Below are 23,742 nucleotides of genomic sequence, written 5' to 3'. Positions count from 1 at the left end.
CAAAACTAGCAACGCAAGGCAAGGCTATAGATCGAAAATATGGACGATACTCGGCTGTCCCTTTACTTGAATTTTATAAAAGTAAAGTGGTACCATCACTAACCTATGGAGCTGAAGCATTTCCAAATATTCCACCGAATATCTGGCACAAGCTGGAAGCTCTATTTTCGAGAAAGTCTGTCGTTGCAGACTTCGACACTGGTTGCCTCCATCGTCGCGAACTCAGTTTACTTTCCCTTCAGGGTACAGTTAGATACTCGACCCTTATGCTCTACAGAAAGTGTCAATTGGCAGAAGTTCCTTCTATCTACAACCTAATAAATCAAGAACTGAAGACCTCCAACAGCAAGTCACTGTCCTTATGGAAACAGAACAACATCTAGTCTATCGAATGTGACGTTGACACACTGTTAAACAACCCAGTAAGAATTCAGAAAAAACTGAAAGAGCTAGATTGGATAGACACATTAGAAGCAGCAGCAGGCAATACATTGACCATTCACCTTTCAACAAACACAAGGAAATTAACCGAACTGCAACCATATATCAAAATATTTCCGAGCAGACAAGGAAGAGACCATTCACCTTTCAACAAACACAAGGAAATTAACCGAACTGCAACCATATATCAAAATATTTCCGAGCAGACAAGGAAGAGACTTTCTACTAAGAGCCCGCTTAAGTTTGCTGCCAACAAATGAAATCTTGGCAGTGAGAGGACTTTCAAATTTCAAAAGCTGTCGATTCTGTAATTCTACCACCGAAAAAGAATCCATTTGTCATCTCCTGCTTCGTTGTCCGGGCAATCAACATATCAGAGCCCGATATCTGTGGCCGAATTTGTCGAACAAATGGATTAATTTACATGCTGGGCTAAATTGATTGGCAGGGACAAAACAAAGTGGCTGTTAGCAACTTACAAAATAATGTACCACATTGACTTACCGGGCACACAGCCAACAGACAAAACGGCCCCCATCATTCAGAATTGAGATGAAATTGTCATTCTGTTAAGAAATGTGAAATTTTCGTACAACTTTTCAGTGCTGCTCTTTTGTAAAAATCTTTTAGATTAAACACAAAAAAAAAAAAATCAGCGCAAGGTGTTACTTTACCCAATGGCTGAGAATCATAGGTGGATTAGCCAGCATACGAGCTTGAGGGCAAGTCATGGCTGAGAATCATAGGTGGATTAGCCAGCATACGAGCTTGAGGGCAAGTCATGGCTGAGAATCATAGGTGGATTAGCCAGCATACGAGCTTGAGGGCAAGTCAACGCGTCTTATGAATGTTGCACCAGGCAAACGATGCATTGGAAATGGATGGGGACGTGGTTTAGACTGAAACTTACATGAAGCCATGAGCCAATGAATACGCTTATTGGGCTATGCGGGAAGACCAGCGACTTTAGCAGATGTTTACGGACTTCGAGCATCTTGTTGGTGGCTATTTTGTAAAGTCAAATAAAGTGTTTCAAATACAGGCCCGTAGGCATTGCTCAGGCCGCCATCCTTGAAGTTCTGGGGGGCTATACAAGCAATTCTAAGAAGCAAATGTTCTCACAGGGGTCACAGGGAAGCAGGGCCTGAGGGATTTGGGTGGTTTACCTTGTGTGAGGTACCCACACAGATGTTCGTAAAGACCCTTGTCAAAGATTTGTGGTTATCAGTCTTCACTCAAAACTCACTAATAACTTCTACATTGTTCCTTGCAAAAGGCACATCTAACTCCCCTCCGTCCCTATCTTGAAAGTGCTCCAACAGCCCCCTTTTCTGGGGGCCGGAGTGGGGTGATGTAGGGGGCAAGGTGGCCAGGTACCAGGGCCATGAAGAGTATAAGAGATCCGGTTTTGCCTTCTTCCTCTCCTCCTTAATCTGCCCTCAGGCAGCCGGCTGTCTTCCCAGTTCTCTGTTCACATTGCCTGTAGGGCGGTGCTCAAGCCCTCTCCCGGATCCCGTGAGCTTCACCACTGGCAGCATGGAACCCTCAACTCTTCCTTAGTCTCTCGGACTCAGTAACACGAAATTACAGGTGGCCCCTGGAAAACGTGAGGAGGACCTGTAGAAACAAAGATTTTGGGCCAGACATGGACGCCTGACTAGGATGGGACCCAGTTCTTTGCATGGGCTGTGGGTCTCATGGCGCTCTCCTTAGCAAAACTCAGCAGAACATATAGAAGCAAGAGGAGGACCTGTTTTTACATATATGCATTGACAGCTTAAGAATCTCCACCGGGTTTCATCATTTTTCGGGAAACAAGCCAAACAATTTTTTTTAAAAAAAGGTAAAGCGATAGGAAAAAAAAGGATGCAGTAAGGAGAGGTTGGCTCCTGTTTAACAAAAACGACCCAAACCCACCAATGTCATTTTTTTTTAAACGTACATGCACCAATGTCAAGACATGGACCCGAACAGGTCGGCACAGCCGCATTTTCGCATTTCAAATCGAAAAATGGCCCCACTGCCTGTATACAACTATAATTATGGTTTCTGGTTGTCAGTGATCATGATTTGCCAAGTCCAGTGGTGGTTTTCCAGTGTTTTCACATTTAAAAACTCTGGACATACATCTTTTCAGAAAATAATGGAGAGCAACAGTGTTTTTCCAGTGTACATGAAAAACACGCGTTTATTGATATACTTACTATTTGCATTAGAAACAACATGGGGTATATAATGGTCTCAATGGACAGGCTATTGAGGGAAAAGTCTCTCGAAACGGGCAGCCAACACGCTTGTGCTGAGAAAGCCGGCAACAGATGGCAGTGAGGCGCTGCCCCTGGAAGGGATGTAGGCACTTTTGTGTACAGAATGATGCCCTTTATCAGCATTCAGGGCCGGTCCTATTTTATGACATGAGGTCTTGATACTTGATGGTATTATGGCAAGCCGCAAAGACAGCCTGGGGGCACAATGCCTCTGCTGCAAAATCTGCCACCTCCTTGTTTAGTTGAAAATAAATGTGTGTCACTAGTCGGGGGCTATTCTGAGGAATTTCGATAAACTATGGGATACGCTTATTTTTGGGGGGTGCGTGAATTCATGGTCACATACAAGGCTCACAATTGGTAATAGCAACTGCCTGCTGACAAATACTTTCTTTTACAAAAATAAAACTGTGTAACATACATTTCAGCTGCCACAAAAATGGCTCAAATGTGTCTACAATTCCTCGAAATAGCCCCTGACCATTGGTAAATATTCAGTTGTTGGGGGTGGGGATTTGTTCACAAAGAAAACAATGTAACATAGAATGTGCAGTGCTTTTGAATAAGGTAAGGAAGAAATGGAAGAAAGCATACAGGCATACGGGGGGACAGTAGGGCCCTCTATTATAGGTCAAGCACCCTCTCCAGCCACCATTTCATCCCCCAAACGTCCTCCCATCCTTGCACGTTCAATGGCACCAGTGGAAGGAAAGGGGAGTGGAACAAAGTAGTGTTTTTCATTTTAAACCAAGGAGGCACCTTTTTCCTCCCATTGGTGTTTTTCTGTGGTTTATCGAATTCAACTTAAAACCGGCAAGCCTAAATATAAAATTGTGCAGTTATTTATAAAATGTCATTTCCCCCATTTGTAAGTACTCCAGCATTAGGCACACAAGCTAGTGGGGGTGCAGCTAGTGGAGGGGCCGCTTGTAGAGGAGCAGCTTGTAGGGGTGCATCCAGTGGAAGTGCAGCTAGTGGGGGTGCAGCTAGTGGGGGTGCAGCTAGTGAGGGTGCAGCTAGTGAGGGTGCACCTGGTGGGGGTGCAGCTAGTGAGGGTGCAGCTAGTGAGGGTGCAGCTAGTGAGGGTGCAGCCAGTGGGGGTGCAGCCAGTGGGAGGTACAGCCTGCGGAGGTGCAGCTAGTGGGGGTGCAGCTAGTGGGGGTGCAGCTAGTGGGGGTGCAGCTAGTGGGGGTGCAGCCAGTGGTGGGTGCAGCTAGTGAGGGTGCAGCTAGTGGTGGGTGCACCTAGTGAGGGTGCAGCCAGTGGTGGGTGCACCTAGTGAGGGTGCAGCTAGTGAGGGTGCAGCTAGTAGAGGTGCAGCTAGTGAGGGTGCAGCTAGTAGAGGTGCAGCTAGTAGAGGTGCAGCTAGTGAGGGTGCAGCTAGTAGGGGTGCAGCCAGTAGGGGTGCAGCTAGTGAGGGTGCAGCTAGTGAGGGTGCAGCTAGTGAGGGTGCAGCCAGTGGTGGGTGCAGCTAGTAGGGGTGCAGCTAGTAAGGGTGCAGCTAGTGAGGGTGCAGCTAGTGGGGGGGCAGCTAGTGGGGGTGCAGCTAGTGAGGGTGCAGCTAGTGAGGGTGCAGCTAGTGGAGGTGCCGCCAGTGGGAGGTACAGCCTGCGGAGGTGCAGCTAGTGAGGGTGCCGCTTGTAGAGGTGCAGCCAGTGGTGGGTGCAGCTAGTGGGGTGCAGCTAGTAGGGGTGCAGCTAGTGGGGGCATCTAGTGAGGGTGCAGCTAGTGAGGGTGCAGCTAGTGGGGGTGCAGCCAGTGGTGGGTGCAGTTAGTAGCGGTGCAGCTAGTGAGGGTGCAGCTAGTAGGGGTGCAGCTAGTGGGGGTGCAGCTAGTGAGGGTACAGCTAGTGGGGGTGCAGCCAGTGGTGGGTGCAGTTAGTAGCGGTGCAGCTAGTGAGGGTGCAGCTAGTAGGGGTGCAGCTAGTGGGGGCATCCAGTGGGGGTGCAGCTAGTGAGGGTGCAGCTAGTGAGGGTGCAGCTAGTGGGGGTGCAGCTAGTGAGGGTGCAGCTAGTGGGGGTGCAGCCAGTGGTGGGTGCAGTTAGTAGCGGTGCAGCTAGTGAGGGTGCAGCTAGTAGGGGTGCAGCCAGTGGGGGTGCAGCCAGTGAGGCTGCACCTAGTGAGCGTGCAGCTAGTGAGGGTGCAGCTAGTGGGGGTGCAGCTAGTGGAGGTGCAGCTAGTGGGGGTGCAGCTAGTAAGGGTGCAGCTAGTGAGGGTGCAGCTAGTAGAGGTGCAGCTAGTGGGGGCATCCAGTGGGGGTGCAGCTAGTGGGGGGTGCAGCTAGTGAGGGTGCAGCTAGTGAGGGTGCAGCTAGTAGGGGTGCAGCTAGTAGGGGTGCAGCTAGTGGGGGCGCAGCTAGTAGCAGTGCAGCTAGTGAGGGTGCAGCTAGTGGGGGTGCAGCTAGTGAGGGTGCAGCCAGTGGTGGGTGCAGTTAGTAGCGGTGCAGCTAGTGAGGGTGCAGCTAGTAGGAAGACCTTCCAGGATTTTGCGGCATGAAATGGCAAATATTACGGCACAAACCTTTATTTATTGCGGCATTTTTGCAGGACATTTTGTATTAACTGGAGGGTGTAAGATTGCCACATTGTAGGAAAGAGGCAGAGTGCAAGGCTACAAGAGAGCCAGGGTGTCATTATTATGTATCTTTTGTATTAATTTAATAGGAAGAGTCCATGACGTCTCTGGCTTGGCAGAACAGTTTTTGTTTTGGCGAAATTTTTGGTTTAATGTGCATGCCCATTTAATAGTATTAACTAAATTGATCATCATCAATTGTAATGCTGAAACTATTCCCCTCCAAGCCCCCAAACACCCACACACCTCTCTCACCAACTCCCCATTACAATTTGCGTTCCTGAACCTGAATCGATGCCGGATTCCGGAATGGTGAATGGTGGAATTACCGCCCCATTCCGAGGTTGGCAGGGCGGTAATTCCGCCATTCACCATTGCCATTTCGCCCCATAGGGCTCAATGTTACTGTTGAAGGCGCTAATCAGGGTACCGCAAACGGGTACCAGCCGTTAAGGTGGGAACCCGCAAAGGGACCTCATAATCGTGCGCTAAGGGATTACCAGTACCCTTACCGGTAATCCCTTAGCGCCAGGGTCGTAATGAGGCCCTATGTCACACTGTCAAGTCACAATTTTCACTCCCCCGCCCCTACCAAACTCCAAATCATACTCCCAACTCACACCTTACACTCTGCAATTCCTCCCGCAATATACAGTCCTTCGTTCTTTTGTGCTGCTTCTGCATCTGGCATCCTTTCTCTCATTCTATCGCACTCTTCACTCATCCTTTTTCCCAGTCTGCAGCTCACTGCCTCTTTCCGGCCAACGGCTTCCTCTTTGCTTTCTGGCACACTGCTCACCCTGACCACACGCTCCCTCTATTTTCTGTACCTATGCTTGCTCTCAGATTTCTGGCCCACTGCATCACTGCTCTTTTGTGCACCACTTCCTCCTCTGACCCACTTCTCCGCCTCTGCTTTCTTGCCTATCACATCACATCTCTCCCTCTGTCACCTTTCCCTCTCATAGTGTGACCACTTTTTAAAAATGTAGTTTTTGACCATGATCCTCAAAAAATCGGGCATTTAAAAATAGAGCCAAGGATATGCTATTTTTAGATAACCCATTTTTGGAAATGAGCAGGTCACCTTATTCTCAAATGTGACCTGTGCATGTCCACGGGGCTGAGCTGTAGTGCAAATTGTGTGCTGGACAGATGCCTTGAACAGTGTTCTGGGTTGTTTGACCGAAGTGTAATTATTTGTGGCGGAATTGACCGTAGTGAATTTTGCCGCAAATAGATTTGCTCTTCAGCCAAACAACCCAAAATGTACCTTTCACCACCATCCCACTCCCTTCCCTACTTAACTGCTTGGTTGCTGCAGCTTCCCCTGCTACCCTGCAGTATCAGATCCGTCCCTCTAACGCAGGTCGGATCCGACGCTGCAGGGTCCCTTTTTATTTTTTTTTGCTGTTTTTGTTTTCAGACCCCCACCTCCAATTTTGAGGAAGCAGGGGATACCCCTGCAACCCCAAAAATACTGAACCTGGGGAGCAGGTGACAACCCCGCAACCCCCGCTCCACATGTTCGGTATTTATAAAAATTGATCGAATGGTACTGGTGAAATAGGTCAAATTGTACCATTCGATCGATTTTTGGCAGTCAAAATGTTCTGCAAGCTCCCAGCGCTGTTTACAGTGACAGGCCCTTCAGGAGCCTGCCACTGTAAAATGCGACCCAAAAAACGCATTTCTATCCTGTTTGAGGAACAGAAATGCAAGTGACACAGCAGCAGTTCATAACTTAAAAAAAATGCATGACAGGGTCAGGAAAGACCCTGTCATGCAGTGGCACCCCCACCTCCTGTGCGCGTATGGTTGCCTACAATTTCTGCACATTTAAAAGTGCATCTTGCTTGGAAATTCAGGATGTGCTTTTAAATTGGCAGAAATGCCCCCTAAGGAGGTGAAAAAGGCCACCTGAATGGGCATGCATATAAAATCCACAAGGGACACCTGAATGGGCCCATTTTAATAAAATGTGCCCATTCAGGTGTCCCTTGTGAATTGGGCTGCTCCTTTGTTGGGCGCAAGTGGTGAGATGTGTTGACGCATTTCATTTCTTGGATTAAAACGTTTTGAGAATCTGGCACCCTGAGTTTTATTTTTTTTATAATTTTTTTTTTTTAATGGAAGTTTTTGCAGTTTTTTTTGCAAAAACGGCTGTTTTTGCGCAAAACGGCCGTTTTCGCAGCATTTTGCGGGATCGCAAAATCGCTATAAGCTGGAGGCTCTAGTGGGTGTGCAGCTAGTAGGGGTGCAGCTAGTGGGGGCATCCAGTGGGGGTGCAGCTAGTGAGGGTGCAGCTAGTAAGGGTGCAGCTAGTGGTGGGTGCAGTTAGTAGCGGTGCAGCTAGTGAGGGTGCAGCTAGTGGGGGTGCAGCCAGTGAGGCTGCACCTAGTGAGCGTGCAGCTAGTGAGGGTGCAGCTAGTGGGGGTGCAGCTTGTGGGGGTGCAGCTAGTAAGGGTGCAGCTAGTGAGGGCGCAGCTAGTGAGGGCATCCAGTGGGGGTGCAGCTAGTGGGGGGGGTCATCCAGTGGGGCTGTCGCTAAAGTGATTGACTGAGAAAGTCGGGTCAAAACCCAGGCACAGCCACTATACACTCACCTCCACAATCAGCAGCACTCACCCTGGGGTTTACACTTGCCTACATGTTCAATCTATACTTTTCCGTCTCCCTAACGGTTCCCACTCTTTCCCTCTCCCCCACTCTACTTTGCCCCATTTCCTCTTCGCGAGGCTTGGCATTTTAAAGGTACTGCGGTGGTGACGTGTGTGCAGTAAAACACCACATAACATAACATGCACTGCACCTGTCACTCTAGGAGCAAAGGCTCGGATAGAGGTTAGATTTGCAGATCAAGCGATTAAAAGACAAGTGATTGTTCAAAGCAATGTATTGCACTGGAAAGACAGCTTTTTCTTTTTAATAAATGGGGACCAATAAAATGATACTACTTCATGAAGACTTTGGCAACAGTACTCAAAATGTTTCTGGACTTCTGCGCGGTGCCACATTGCGGTGCCTCGTTGAGTCGGCGGCAGCACGGGTGGCGATCTGCTCCTCGGCAGGGCCACAGTCCCATCCGGCAGCTCCTCACGCCCCGCAGGCCCGCACAGTGACACTTGGTACACGGACATGCAACAGGGGCATTGTGCCATGGTGTGCGGGAGAAGCCTGGTGGCGCACCACAAACACATCTCCCCCATCCTACCCAAGATGCACTTCTTCCCAGTCTGCAATCAGTGGACTTCGAAGTGTTTTTTTCTTTCCTGGAACCGTGTATTCTTAATCTTAAATGTTGACACTTTGTTCCAATGGTTTTCTTAAGATCATTAGGTGACAAAGTCCTTGGGGTGCTTCGCTTCAAACAGACCTGACCCAGAGGCGCGGCCATCTCTGGAACTTCCTCTGGCTCGGCTCATCCAGGTCTGAACATCGCCAGCACTCTTAGTCCCAGCTCTCAGGTCTTTGGAAGGGGCAGAGGAGCTTCTAGAACAGCGACTTGTTAACAGGGGGCACTGGGCATGTGCCCCTGTGCCTAGGCTACCTGCTTCTTCCCCAATGTACGCTTCACAAACTACCCCAATTCATTTGCAGATGTTTTTTCTGACATGTGCGTTTGGAGCACAGCTTAAGCTCAGAGGAGATGGCAGGGTGGTAGCTGCGTAGAGGAGGAGGAGGAGGAAAGATACGCCCCTCCTACTGAAAAGACCCTGCAGTATCCGACACATGCTAAGAGCCTCCATTATACAGACAAGGGCAGATGGAGACTGACGTGGAGGATAGCTCAGTGGCAACGTGCTCGACTTGGAAGCAAGATGGCACAGAGCAACACAGGTTCGATCCACGGGCATCCCCGGGCCGTGCTTAGAAACGTCTTCGGTCTTTAAGGGTATTATAAAAAAAAAAACAATTATAATTAAAAATTAGGAAAATAATAAAAAAATGCCTGTACTGATGACAAAGAGTGAACAGTAAAATGGCAACAGCCACAATGGAGAGCCTGTTCCTGACCCTGCAAAATAGGTATAAATACATGGATCTGGGTACGATATGAAGTACGTGGGAAGAGGGAGGAGAAAGAGTGAGCGGAAAGGTCGCTGCCTCCCTGTTAAGAGAGTGTAAACTAACCCTGCCTGCAGCAGCGGTTCAGAAGGTGAAAGCAGGACGGCTGATGAAAAGGGAACCACTTGACATGTCAGAAACGAGTTAAAATGCCTTTGCCACACAGCACAGCAGTTAAGTTGACCAGTCCTTATCAAGGTCTAAGGATGCGTGGTGGTGGTTGGGCTCTTTAGAAACTTCTAACAACATAACAAGTAAATGCCAACCTTGTCCTTCCACAGGACAGCATGGGACCTTGTTAGGGGTGGCAAAGCTCTAGTTCGTCTCCTGTGCAGCATGGTGGCACTACGTATAATCGGCAGGATATGGAAGCCCGACGCATACCTGCGGCGAGTGCTGGCCGTGGTAGAAAACCAGGTGCACACAGGTTGGGAATGCGTTCACTTTTACAGGGTAGGCGGTACTTGGGCCTTCATTTGTGGAGTACTGTGATATTAGACCCCCACCCCCCGCCCCCCAAAGTTTACCGAATAGACCCATCTGCAGCTCCCTCCACAGGGCTGCGTGGTCGGACACTTGGTGTAAAAGTTACAACTCAAATTCTGCCCCTCCACGGGGACGCGCTGGGAAACAGTAGAAATGGAGCATAGGCGATTCAAGGGGTAATAGGATGGTTCCCCCACAGGGGTGCACACTGTTCAGTTGATAACATGCAATGTGAGGCACAGACTATTCCGTAGTTCCTGCACCCTCATCGGAGAATCGCAGTTTGCCAGCGGTCACAGGGCACTCTTCACCGCTCTCCATACCAGCTATGCAAGCGATCCATGCTATTCTGTAGTGCGGCACAATTTCCATGAAGCTGTGTTAGATGTGTGGTATGAGCGATATGCCAATAAATGAACTGCCAGACCCTGCTTGACTGCAGACAACCTCAGCGATTGCGGTGGATTTGAAGCGCAACCTTATTTCCTGATGTTGCTTCCCCTCCACAGGGTTTGCTCTGGGCCAGGATGATGAGAGAGAATACGGCCCTTCCACAGGGCTAGGAGAACCTGGAGAAAGCAGGAGGCTTGGCGTACAGACATTGCAGCAGGTGGCACCTGCTGCTCAAGCATTAGCAGGGCACCCTGATAGCAATGCATGAGCCGCAAGCAAGCAGCCCCTTGACCTACTGCTGAACAGTAATTTAGCTTGCACACGCACAGATCCATACTAGGGAGTGCAACAGTAAAATCACTGAAATGTTAGACCAGTAACAGCTGGGCATGATCAGTGGCAGTTCTGACATTGCGGGTGGCATCTCCGGCCATCGACGTTGCAGCGGCACCCTCCGCTAACATCCCCAGGACCCTGCGGAAAGAAAATGACAAGTTCATTTTGACTTCCTACATCTGTGGGGCAGTAACAGGCCGGACATGTAGAAGAAAACGTTGGCTTCTGAGTGCAAATTCGCGACAACAGTAACATGTAATGTTTCATAGTCAATTGCATGCAATAAACGTTCACAAAAATCAGCAGTGCTTTATGGCATGAGTTCACAGAACCTTTAGACTATGCTAACAGCAAGGTCAGAGTCTTAGTTCGACATCGCTGCTATACGGTCTCTGGCATGAGAAGGTCTGCAACCACATTAGTGGCATACAAGACACATTTACTCCCTGAAAACAGGCATAGACATCCAACAAATAAAGGGAAAAAAAAGGACACCGAGGGGGCGGCCCCCTGCCTTCACTGACACCTCCACGAATTCTCTCGGGAGGATAGCTAAGGGGTAACGCGCTCGCCTTGGAAGCACGACGGCGCGGAGCCCGTGCTTAGAAGCCTCTGGGTATACATCGCGTAATGAATAACCCATTGCAATTGCCTCAATGGATTGCATATGTTCAGATCGGTGGCCCCAGAGGAAAGGCGTCCCCAGAAGTGGCTCTGATATATTTACTGTCTGAGCTGAACGGGAAGTTTTAGGTGAAAGTGAATTGGCCCAGCTCTTCTTTCAGCACTACCGATCCTGTACAAGGAAACACGGCCACTGTCAGATGGGGGCGCTGTGGAGAATTTCCACGACCCTTCCCAACCCAACAAGGTGAACAGCAGGGCTGCGTTTGCGCCCCAACATGTCTCTGCATATTTATGAATCAGGCGATCACTAAATTACTGAGTGATGACGCAGTTGCGCCCGTCCAGGGTAACACACAATGCCCCTTCTTATTGTTTGCGGATGCTGCAGTATTGATCTCCCTCACCCCTAGTGGTCGCCACAAATAATTCACCCTCTTTAAGCATTTTGACGATGAAAATGGCTAACCATTCATTACACAGAATCGAAAACACAAAAACAATGGTTTTAAGTTAAAAAAAGAAAAGAAAAAAGGACGCACACAACATCGACGAGGGCTATGAAAGCAGCCTACTGCTGGGTTCACAGCATGCACGCAGGCTATGAAAGCTGCCACCTACTGGGCTCACAGCATGCACACAGGCTATGAAAGCTGCCACCTACTGGGCTCACAGTATGCACGCAGGCTATGAAAGCTGCCACCTACTGGGTTCAGAGCATGCAGGCAGGCTATGAAAGCTGCCACCTATTGGGCTCACAGCATGCAGGCAGGCTATGAAAGCTGCCACCTACTGGGTTCAGAGCATGCAGGCAGGCTATGAAAGCTGCCACCTACTGGGCTCACAGCATGCACGCAGGCTATGAAAGCTGCATAGTACTGGGCTCACAGCATGCACGCAAGCTATGAAAGCTGCATAGTACTGGGCTCACAGCATGGATGCAAGCTATGAAAGATGCCACCTACTGGGTTCACAGCATGCAGGCAGGCTATGAAAGATGCCACCTACTGGGTTCACAGCATGCACGCAGGCTATGAAAGCTGCCACCTACTGAGCTCACAGCATGCACGCAGGCTATGAAAGCTGCCACGTACTGGGCTCGCAGCATACACACAGGCTATGAAAGCTGCCACCTACTGGGCTCACAGCATGGATGCAGGCTATGAAAGCTGCCACCTACTGGGCTCACAGCATGCACGCAGGCTATGAAAGCTGCCACCTACTGGGCTCACAGCATGCACGCAGGCTATGAAAGCAGCCACCTACTGGGCTCACAGCATGCACGCAGGCTATGAAAGCTGCCACCTACTGGGCTCACAGCATGCACACAGGCTATGAAAGCTGCCACCTATTGGGCTCACAGCATGCACGCAGGCTATGAATGCTGCCACCTACTGGGCTCACAGCATACACACAGGCTATGAAAGCTGCATAGTACTGGGCTCACAGCATGCACGCAGGCTATGAAAGCTGCCACCTACTGGGCTCACAGCATGCACACAGGCTATGAAAGCTGCCACCTATTGGGCTCACAGCATGCACGCAGGCTATGAATGCTGCCACCTACTGGGCTCACAGCATACACACAGGCTATGAAAGCTGCATAGTACTGGGCTCACAGCATGCACGCAGGCTATGAAAGCTGCCACCTACTGGGCTCACAGCATGCACACAGGCTATGAAAGCTGCCACCTACTGGGCTCACAGCATGCACGCAGGCTATGAGAGCTGCCACCTATTGGGCTCACAGCATGCACGCAGGCTATGAAAGCTGCCACCTACTGGGCTCACAGCATACACACAGGCTATGAAAGCTGCATAGTACTGGGCTCACAGCATGGATGCAAGCTATGAAAGCTGCCACCTACTGGGCTCACAGCATGCACGCAGGCTATGAGAGCTGCCACCTACTGGGCTCACAGCATGCACGCAGGCTATGAAAGCTGCCACCTACTGGGCTCACAGCATGCACGCAAGCTATGAAAGCTGCCACCTACTGGGCTCACAGCATGCATGCAGGCTATGAGAGCTGCCACCTACTGGGCTCACAGCATGCACGCAGGCTATGAGAGCTGCCACCTACTGGGCTCACAGCATACACACAGGCTATGAAAGCTGCCACCTACTGGGCTCACAGCATGGATGCAGGCTATGAAAGCTGCCACCTACTGGGCTCACAGCATGCACGCAGGCTATGAAAGCTGCCACCTACTGGGCTCACAGCATACACGCAGGCTATGAAAGCAGCCACCTACTGGGCTCACAGCATGCACGCAGGCTATGAAAGCTGCCACCTACTGGGCTCACAGCATGCACACAGGCTATGAAAGCTGCCACCTATTGGGCTCACAGCATGCACGCAGGCTATGAATGCTGCCACCTACTGGGCTCACAGCATACACACAGGCTATGAAAGCTGCATAGTACTGGGCTCACAGCATGCACGCAGGCTATGAAAGCTGCCACCTACTGGGCTCACAGCATGCACACAGGCTATGAAAGCTGCCACCTATTGGGCTCACAGCATGCACGCAGGCTATGAATGCTGCCACCTACTGGGCTCACAGCATACACAGGCTATGAAAGCTGCATAGTACTGGGCTCACAGCATGCACGCAGGCTATGAAAGCTGCCACCTACTGGGCTCACAGCATGCACACAGGCTATGAAAGCTGCCACCTACTGGGCTCACAGCATGCACGCAGGCTATGAGAGCTGCCACCTATTGGGCTCACAGCATGCACGCAGGCTATGAAAGCTGCCACCTACTGGGCTCACAGCATACACACAGGCTATGAAAGCTGCATAGTACTGGGCTCACAGCATGGATGCAAGCTATGAAAGCTGCCACCTACTGGGCTCACAGCATGTACGCAGGCTATGAGAGCTGCCACCTACTGGGCTCACAGCATGCATGCAGGCTATGAAAGCTGCCACCTACTGGGCTCACAGCATGCACGCAGGCTAGGAAAGCTGCCACCTACTGGGCTCACAGCATGCACGCAGGCTATGAGAGCTGCCACCTACTGAGCTCACAGCATGCACGCAGGCTATGAAAGCTGCCACCTACTGGGCTCACAGCATGCACGCAGGGTATGAGAGCTGCCACCTACTGGGCTCACAGCATGCACGCAGGCTATGAGAGCTGCCACCTACTGAGCTCACAGCATGCACGCAGGCTATGAAAGCCGCCACCTACTGGGCTCAAGCATGGACCCTGGCTGTGAAAGCTGCCACCTACTAGGCTCACAGCATGAACGCAGGCTATGAGAGCTGCCACCTACTGGGCTCACAGCATGGACCCTGGCTGTGAAAGCTGCCACCTACTGGGCTCACAGCATGGACCCTGGCTGTGAAAGCTGCCACCTACTGGGCTCACAGCATGGACGCAGGCTATGAAAGCTACCGCCTACTGGGCTCACAAGATGGACGCAGGCTATGAAAGCCATCACCTACTGGGCTCACAGCATGGACGCAGGCTAGGAAAGTTGCCACCTACTGGGCTCACAGAATGGGCGCAGGCTATGAGAGCTGCCACCTACCGGGCTCACAGCATGGATGCAAGCTATGACAGCCGCCTAATACTGGGCTCACAGCATGGACGCAGGCTTTGAAAGCAGGCACGTACTGGAATCACAGTATGGACGCAGGCTATGAAAGCTGCCACCTACTGGGCTCACAGCATGCACGCAGGCTATGAAAGCTGCCACCTACTGGGCTCACAGCATACACGCAGGCTATGAAAGCAGCCACCTACTGGGCTCACAGCATGCACGCAGGCTATGAAAGCTGCCACCTACTGGGCTCACAGCATGCACACAGGCTATGAAAGCTGCCACCTATTGGGCTCACAGCATGCACGCAGGCTATGAATGCTGCCACCTACTGGGCTCACAGCATGCACGCAGGCTATGAAAGCTGCCACCTACTGGGCTCACAGCATGCACACAGGCTATGAAAGCTGCCACCTATTGGGCTCACAGCATGCACGCAGGCTATGAATGCTGCCACCTACTGGGCTCACAGCATACACACAGGCTATGAAAGCTGCATAGTACTGGGCTCACAGCATGCACGCAGGCTATGAAAGCTGCCACCTACTGGGCTCACAGCATGCACACAGGCTATGAAAGCTGCCACCTATTGGGCTCACAGCATGCACGCAGGCTATGAGAGCTGCCACCTATTGGGCTCACAGCATGCACGCAGGCTATGAAAGCTGCCACCTACTGGGCTCACAGCATACACACAGGCTATGAAAGCTGCATAGTACTGGGCTCACAGCATGGATGCAAGCTATGAAAGCTGCCACCTACTGGGCTCACAGCATGTACGCAGGCTATGAGAGCTGCCACCTACTGGGCTCACAGCATGCATGCAGGCTATGAAAGCTGCCACCTACTGGGCTCACAGCATGCACGCAGGCTAGGAAAGCTGCCACCTACTGGGCTCACAGCATGCACGCAGGCTATGAGAGCTGCCACCTACTGAGCTCACAGCATGCACGCAGGCTATGAAAGCTGCCACCTACTGGGCTCACAGCATGCACGCAGGGTATGAGAGCTGCCACCTACTGGGCTCACAGCATGCACGCAGGCTATGAGAGCTGCCACCTACTGAGCTCACAGCATGCACGCAGGCTATGAAAGCCGCCACCTACTGGGCTCAAGCATGGACCCTGGCTGTGAAAGCTGCCACCTACTAGGCTCACAGCATGAACGCAGGCTATGAGAGCTGCCACCTACTGGGCTCACAGCATGGACCCTGGCTGTGAAAGCTGCCACCTACTGGGCTCACAGCATGGACCCTGGCTGTGAAAGCTGCCACCTACTGGGCTCACAGCATGGACGCAGGCTATGAAAGCTACCGCCTACTGGGCTCACAAGATGGACGCAGTCTATGAAAGCCATCACCTACTGGGCTCACAGCATGGACGCAGGCTAGGAAAGTTGCCACCTACTGGGCTCACAGAATGGGCGCAGGCTATGAGAGCTGCCACCTACCGGGCTCACAGCATGGATGCAAGCTATGACAGCCGCCTAATACTGGGCTCACAGCATGGACGCAGGCTTTGAAAGCAGGCACGTACTGGAATCACAGTATGGACGCAGGCTATGAAAGCCGCCACCTACTGGGCTCACAGCATGCACGCAGGCTATGAAAGCTGCCACCTACTGGGCTCACAGCATGGATGCAGGATATGAAAGCTGCCGCCTACTGGGCTCACAGCATGCACACAGGGTATGAAAGCTGCCGCCTACTGGGCTCACAGCATGCACGCAGGGTATGAAAGCCGCCACCTACTGGGCTCACAGCATGGATGCAGGCTATGAAAGCTGCCACCTACTGGGCTCACAGCATGCACGCAGGCTATGAAAGCCGCCACCTACTGGGCTCACAGCATGCACGCAGGCTATGAAAGCTGCCTACTACTGGGCTCACAGCATGGATGCAGGCTATGCAAGCTGCCACCTACTGGGCTCACAGCATGGACGCAGGCTATGAAAGCTGCCACCTACTGGGCTCACAGCATGGACGCAGGCTATGCAAGCTGCCACCTACTGGGCTCACAGCATGGACACGGGCTATGAAAGCTGCCTACTACTGGGCTCACAGCATGCATGCAGGCTATGAAAGCTGCCAACTATTGGGCTCACAGCATGCACGCGGGCTATGAAAAATGCCTACTACTGAGCTCACAGCATGGATGCAGGCTATGAAAGCTGCCACCTACTGGGCTCACAGCATGGACGCAGGCTATGAAAGCTGCCACCTACTGGGCTCACAGAATGCATGCAGGCTATGAAAGCTGCCTAGTACTGGGCTCACAGCATGGATGCAGGCTATGACAGCCACCTAATACTGGGCTCACAGCATGGATGCAGGCGAAGAACGGTGGTCTGGAGGGTTGCCCAGAGCAATGCCAGTCGTTAAGATTCATTCTAAACCTTCCAGCCACCACCTCTTTATTTTTGCTTTGTCACGCCGAGTGGGACGGGTATGCCCAGACGTGGGTCCCGTGCATGCTGGACCTAGAGACCCAAGCTACTCCTCACTGATGAGCCCCAACAAGGGCGAAACATTTTTGGGGATGCTTGTGGTCTCATGCATAAGGGATGTGACCTAGCAGTTCGGGCTGGACTGCCCCTTTTGGGGTGGGGCCAAGCCTGATTTGCATATGGTCTTTCCCCTTCTGTAATGGCTTGGCAGGTGAAGAACGGTGGTCTGGAGGGTTGCCCAGAGCAATGCCAGTGGTTAAGATTCATTCTAAACCTTCCAGCCATCACCTCTTTGTTTTTGCTTTGTCACCCCGAGTGGGACGGGTATGCCCAGACGTGGGTCCCGTGCCTGCTGGGCCTAGAGACCCAAGCTACTCCTTACTGATGAGCCCCAACAAGGGCGAAACATGTTTGGGGATGCTTGTGGTTTCGTGCAGAAGGGATGTGACCTAGCAGTTCGGGCTGGACTGCCCCTTTTGGGGTCGGTCCAAGCCTGATTTGCATATGATCTTTCCCCTTCTGTAATGGCTTGGCAGGCGAAGAATAGTGGTCTGGAGGGTTGCCCAGAGCAATGCCAGTGGTTAAAAATCATTCTAAACCTTCCAGCCATCACCTCTTTGTTTTTACCTGCTGGGTGCACAGCATGGGCGCAGGATATGAAAGCTGCCACCTAGTGGGCTCACAGCATGCACGCAGGCTATGAAAGCTACCTACTATTGGGCTCACAGCATGGACGCAGGCTATGAAAGCTGCCACCTACTGGGCTCACAACACGAACGCAGGTTGTGAAAGCTGCCACCTACTAGGCTCACAGCATGGATGCAGGCTATGACAGCCGCCTACTACTAGGCTCACAGCATGGATGCAGGCTATGCAAGCTGCCACCTACTGGGCTCACAGCATGGATGCAGGCTATGACAGCCGCCTAATACTGGGCTCAAAGCATGGATGCAGGCTATGAAAGCTGCCACATCCTGAGCTCACAGCATGGACGCAGGCTATGAAAGCTGCGTACTACTGGCCTCACAGCATGCACACAGGCTATGAAAGCCATCACCTATGGACGCATGCTATGAAAGCTGCCACCTACTGGGCTCACAGCATGCACACAGGCTATGAAAACTGCCTAATACTGTGCTCAAAGCATGGACGCATGCTATGAAAGCCGCCACCTACTGGGCTCACAGTATGGATGCAGGCTATGAAAGCTGCTACCTACTGGGCTCACAGCATGGACGGAGTCTATGAAAGCTGCCACCTACTGGGCTCACAGCATGGATGCAGGCTATGAAAGCTGCCACCTACTGGGCTCACAGCATGGATGCAGGCTATGAAAGCTGCCTGGGCGCAGGCTATGAAAGCTGCCACCTACTGGGCTCACAGCATGCATGCAGGCTATGAAAGCTGCCACCTACTGGGCTCACAGAATGCACTCAGGCTATGAAAGCTGCCACCTACTGGGCTCACAGCATGGACACAGGCTATGAAAGCTGCCTATTACTGGGCGCACAGCATGGATGCAGGCTATGAAAGCTGCCACCTACTGGGCACACATCATGGACACAGGCTATAAAAGCTGCCACCTAATGGGCGCACAGCATGGACGCAGGCTATGAGAGCTACCTAGTACTGGGCTCACAGCATGGACGCAGGCTATGAAAGCTGCCACTTACTGTGCTCACAGCAGGGACACAGGCTATAAAAGCTGCCACCTACTGGGCTCAAAGCATGGACGCAGGCTATGAAAGCTGCCACCTACTGGGCTCACAGCATGGATGCAGGCTATGACAGCCGCCTAGTACTGGGCTCACAGCATGGATGCAGGCTATGAAAGCTGTCTAGTACTGGGCTCACAGCATGGACGCAGGCTATGAAAGTGGCCACCTACTGGGCTCACAGCATGGATGCAGGCTATGAAAGCTGCCTAGTACTGGGCTCACAGCATGGACGCAGGCTATGAAAGTCGCCACCTACTGGGCTCACAGCATGCACGCAGGCTATGAAAGCTGCCACCTACTGGGCGCACAGCATGGACGCAGGCTATGGAATCTGCCACCTACTGGGCGCACAGCATGGACGCAGGCTATGGAATCTGCCACCTACTGGGCGCACAGCACGGACGCAGGCTATGCAATCTGCCACCTACTGGGCGCACAGCATGGACGCAGGCTATGGAATCTGCCACCTACTGGGCGCACAGAATGCACGCAGGCTATGAAAGCTGCCTAGTACTGGGCTCACAGCATGGATGCAGGCTATGAAAGCTGCCACCTACTGGGCTCACAGCATGGATGCAGGCTATGAAAGCTGCCTGGGCGCAGGCTATGAAAGCTGCCACCTACTGGGCTCACAGCATGCATGCAGGCTATGAAAGCTGCCACCTACTGGGCTCACAGAATGCACTCAGGCTATGAAAGCTGCCACCTACTGGGCTCACAGCATGGACACAGGCTATGAAAGCTGCCTATTACTGGGCGCACAGCATGGATGCAGGCTATGAAAGCTGCCACCTACTGGGCACACATCATGGACACAGGCTATAAAAGCTGCCACCTAATGGGCGCACAGCATGGACGCAGGCTATGAGAGCTACCTAGTACTGGGCTCACAGCATGGACGCAGGCTATGAAAGCTGCCACTTACTGTGCTCACAGCAGGGACACAGGCTATAAAAGCTGCCACCTACTGGGCTCAAAGCATGGACGCAGGCTATGAAAGCTGCCACCTACTGGGCTCACAGCATGGATGCAGGCTATGACAGCCGCCTAGTACTGGGCTCACAGCATGGATGCAGGCTATGAAAGCTGTCTAGTACTGGGCTCACAGCATGGACGCAGGCTATGAAAGTGGCCACCTACTGGGCTCACAGCATGGATGCAGGCTATGAAAGCTGCCTAGTACTGGGCTCACAGCATGGACGCAGGCTATGAAAGTCGCCACCTACTGGGCTCACAGCATGCACGCAGGCTATGAAAGCTGCCACCTACTGGGCGCACAGCATGGACGCAGGCTATGGAATCTGCCACCTACTGGGCGCACAGCATGGACGCAGGCTATGGAATCTGCCACCTACTGGGCGCACAGCACGGACGCAGGCTATGCAATCTGCCACCTACTGGGCGCACAGCATGGACGCAGGCTATGGAATCTGCCACCTACTGGGCGCACAGAATGCACGCAGGCTATGAAAGCTGCCTAGTACTGGGCTCACAGCATGGACGCAGGCTATGCAATCTGCCACCTACTGGGCGCACAGCATGTACACAGACTATGAAAGCTGCCTACTGCTGGGCTCACAGCATGGATGCAGGCTATGAAAGCTGCCACCTACTGGGCTCACAGCATGGATGCAGGCTATGAAAGCTGCCTGGGCGCAGGCTATGAAAGCTGCCACCTACTGGGCTCACAGCATGCACGCAGGCTATGAAAGCTGCCACCTACTGGGCTCACAGCATGGACACAGGCTATGAAAGCTGCCTATTACTGGGCGCACAGCATGGATGCAGGCTATGAAAGCTGCCACCTACTGGGCACACATCATGGACACAGGCTATAAAAGCTGCCACCTAATGGGCGCACAGCATGGACGCAGGCTATGACAGCCGCCTAGTACTGGGCTCACAGCATGGATGCAGGCTATGAAAGCTGTCTAGTACTGGGCTCACAGCATGGACGCAGGCTATGAAAGTCGCCACCTACTGGGCTCACAGCATGCACGCAGGCTATGAAAGCTGCCACCTACTGGGCGCACAGCATGGACGCAGGCTATGGAATCTGCCACCTACTGGGCGCACAGCATGGACGCAGGCTATGGAATCTGCCACCTACTGGGCGCACAGCATGGACGCAGGCTATGGAATCTGCCACCTACTGGGCGCACAGCATGTACACAGACTATGAAAGCTGCCTACTGCTGGGCTCACAACATGGACGCAGGCTATGGAATCTGCCACCCACTGGGCTCATAGTATGGACGCAGGCTCTGCCTAGACTACGTAAAGCCCAGATTTGCAGGGTCATTGGACATCAAGTTCAGGATTGGGATTAGTCTGATGGCACATGGGTTACATAACTGGGATCCCCACGTATCTGGCAAATGTTACTATTGTCAAGACATCAGGGAGGATGAAACTCATCTCATGCTAGACTGTCTGGCATATTTAAGACCACCGTTTGCTGCCTCCAGGGTACGAGGCATTAACCATATACTACTAAACAGGTGGCGAAGCGTTGGTTTATATGGTAGCAACATCCCTGCAGAGCATGGCTGAGAAGGCAGCACTTAAGGCATCTGGTCCGCTAGGAGACAGTGAGGGGGCCTGCTGGTATCCACTTAGGATATTGCTTTTATGTATGATGTTTGCACTTTTTAACTTCTGTTTTTATATTCTGATTGTGATCTGCGGTATATTTGTTTACCTATGACTGATGGTTGAAAAGGTAATAAACGTGACTTGTAAAAAATAAGTTTCATTTGCATGAATTACTGGGTGCACAGAAGTAAAAATCACAAACAGATTTTGCAGTAACCATATATTTTTACTCACATAAACAATATCCACACCGGGAAGGAACATTACATTTTTTCTTCCTAAAATCCTTATCGGGAACCCTTGAAACTGAAGGAGAAGTGATTACCTTTGATCTAAACCCATCGGGGACCAGCTCTTTAGCGTGGTCATGGAAACACAGAAATAAAGGGTTAAACCACTTACGCGCAGAGTCCCTCGGAAGCAGCCTCTCCAAGGCAGTTTTGTGTAAAGGGAAGAAGTTATTTTGGTACTCTTGAGATGCAGAAACTAAGTTCAATTGGTGCAACCTTCTCTGCATGTATGTGGGGTGTCAGCGTAGCTGTGAGCAGCAGAGCACTGGACAGTGTTGGGGAGACAGACAGTGGGGAATCAGAACAGGGGGAGGAGCGGGGCATCGAGCCAGCTGATGTGTTATTTTTCCTCAGTTTTGGTTCCTTTCTTAATTGAAGTCGCGAGGGAGATGCTCTGATGTGTGTTGGTAGGTTGTACGGAAAGCACTTCTGCATCTGTTCTCTAGACGTGCGCTGAATTGGCCCCGGGTTCTGCGCGGGCTTCTGGAGGATGATGCATTCTATTTAATACTGTGTAGAGGATGCAGGCTGTCTTGAGGATGATGCTGTCCAGGGGAGACAAATCATGCACATCCCTGAGATCAGGGGCGATTCTGTCACATGTGTTCAGTCCAATGATAAAACGGGCTGTGGAGGCGCTGGATGATTTCGTCACATTTGTTTACTCCTGTGATAAGGCGGGCTGTGGAGGCGCTGGATGATTTCGTCACATTTGTTTAGTGGGCTGTGGAGGCGCTGGATGATTTCGTCACATTTGTTCGGTCCTGTGATAAGGCGGGCTGTGGAGGCGCTGGATGATTTCGTCACATTTGTTCGGTCCTGTGATAAGGCGGGCTGTGGAGGCGCTGGATGATTTTGTCACATTTGTTCGGTCCTGTGATAAGGCGGGCTGTGGAGGCGCTGGATAATGTCACATTTGTTTACTCCTGTGATAAGGCGGGCTGTGGAGGCGCTGGATGATTTCGTCACATTTGTTTAGTGGGCTGTGGAGGCGCTGGATGATTTCGTCACATTTGTTCGGTCCTGTGATAAGGCGGGCTGTGGAGGCGCTGGATGATTTCGTCACATTTGTTCGGTCCTGTGATAAGGCGGGCTGTGGAGGCGCTGGATGATTTCGTCACATTTGCTCAGTCCTGTGATAAGGCGGGCTGTGGAGGCGCTGGATGATTTCGTCACATTTGTTCGGTCCTGTGATAAGGCGGGCTGTGGAGGCGCTGGATAATGTCACATTTGTTTACTCCTGTGATAAGGCGGGCTGTGGAGGCGCTGGATGATTTCGTCACATTTGTTTAGTGGGCTGTGGAGGCGCTGGATGATTTCGTCACATTTGTTCGGTCCTGTGATAAGGCGGGCTGTGGAGGTGCTGGATGATTTCGTCACATTTGTTCGGTCCTGTGATAAGGCGGGCTGTGGAGGCGCTGGATGATTTCGTCACATTTGTTCGGTCCTGTGATAAGGCGGGCTGTGGAGGCGCTGGATAATGTCACATTTGTTTACTCCTGTGATAAGGCGGGCTGTGGAGGCGCTGGATGATTTCGTCACATTTGTTTAGTGGGCTGTGGAGGCGCTGGATGATTTCGTCACATTTGTTCGGTCCTGTGATAAGGCGGGCTGTGGAGGCGCTGGATGATTTTGTCACATTTGTTCGGTCCTGTGATAAGGCGGGCTGTGGAGGCGCTGGATGATTTCGTCACATTTGTTTGGTCCTGTGATAAGGCGGGCGGTGGAGGCGCTGGATAATGTCACATTTGTTTACTCCTGGGATAAGGCGGGCTGTGGAGGCGCTGGATGATTTCGTCACATTTGTTTAGTGGGCTGTGGAGGCGCTGGATGATTTCGTCACATTTGTTCGGTCCTGTGATAAGGCGGGCTGTGGAGGCGCTGGATGATTTTGTCACATTTGTTCGGTCCTGTGATAAGGCGGGCTGTGGAGGCGCTGGATAATGTCACA

The 23,742-nt window shown here is 51.8% G+C and overlaps 1 protein-coding gene across 2 annotated transcripts in view; it reads right to left on the bottom strand.

The window, feature by feature from the left end:
- Nucleotides 1–8,160: 8,160 nt before the first annotated feature.
- Nucleotides 8,161–23,742, bottom strand: part of SHARPIN (SHANK associated RH domain interactor) — a 1,065,128-nt gene continuing 1,049,546 nt past the window's right edge. For both annotated transcript variants that reach the window (XM_069621811.1, XM_069621812.1), the window contains one exon: nucleotides 8,161–10,703. In XM_069621811.1, coding sequence (XP_069477912.1) covers nucleotides 10,623–10,703 — 81 coding nt within the window. In that variant the 3' untranslated portion in view covers nucleotides 8,161–10,622. The remainder of the gene's footprint in view (nucleotides 10,704–23,742) is intronic.

The sequence above is a fragment of the Ambystoma mexicanum genome, chromosome 5q (genome assembly GCF_040938575.1).
Source record: "Ambystoma mexicanum isolate Mex_15411 chromosome 5q, UKY_AmexF1_1, whole genome shotgun sequence".
NCBI lineage: Eukaryota > Metazoa > Chordata > Amphibia > Caudata > Ambystomatidae > Ambystoma > Ambystoma mexicanum.
The sequence above is the reverse complement of the archived record's forward strand: the minus strand, read 5'-3'. Positions and strand labels throughout refer to the sequence as shown.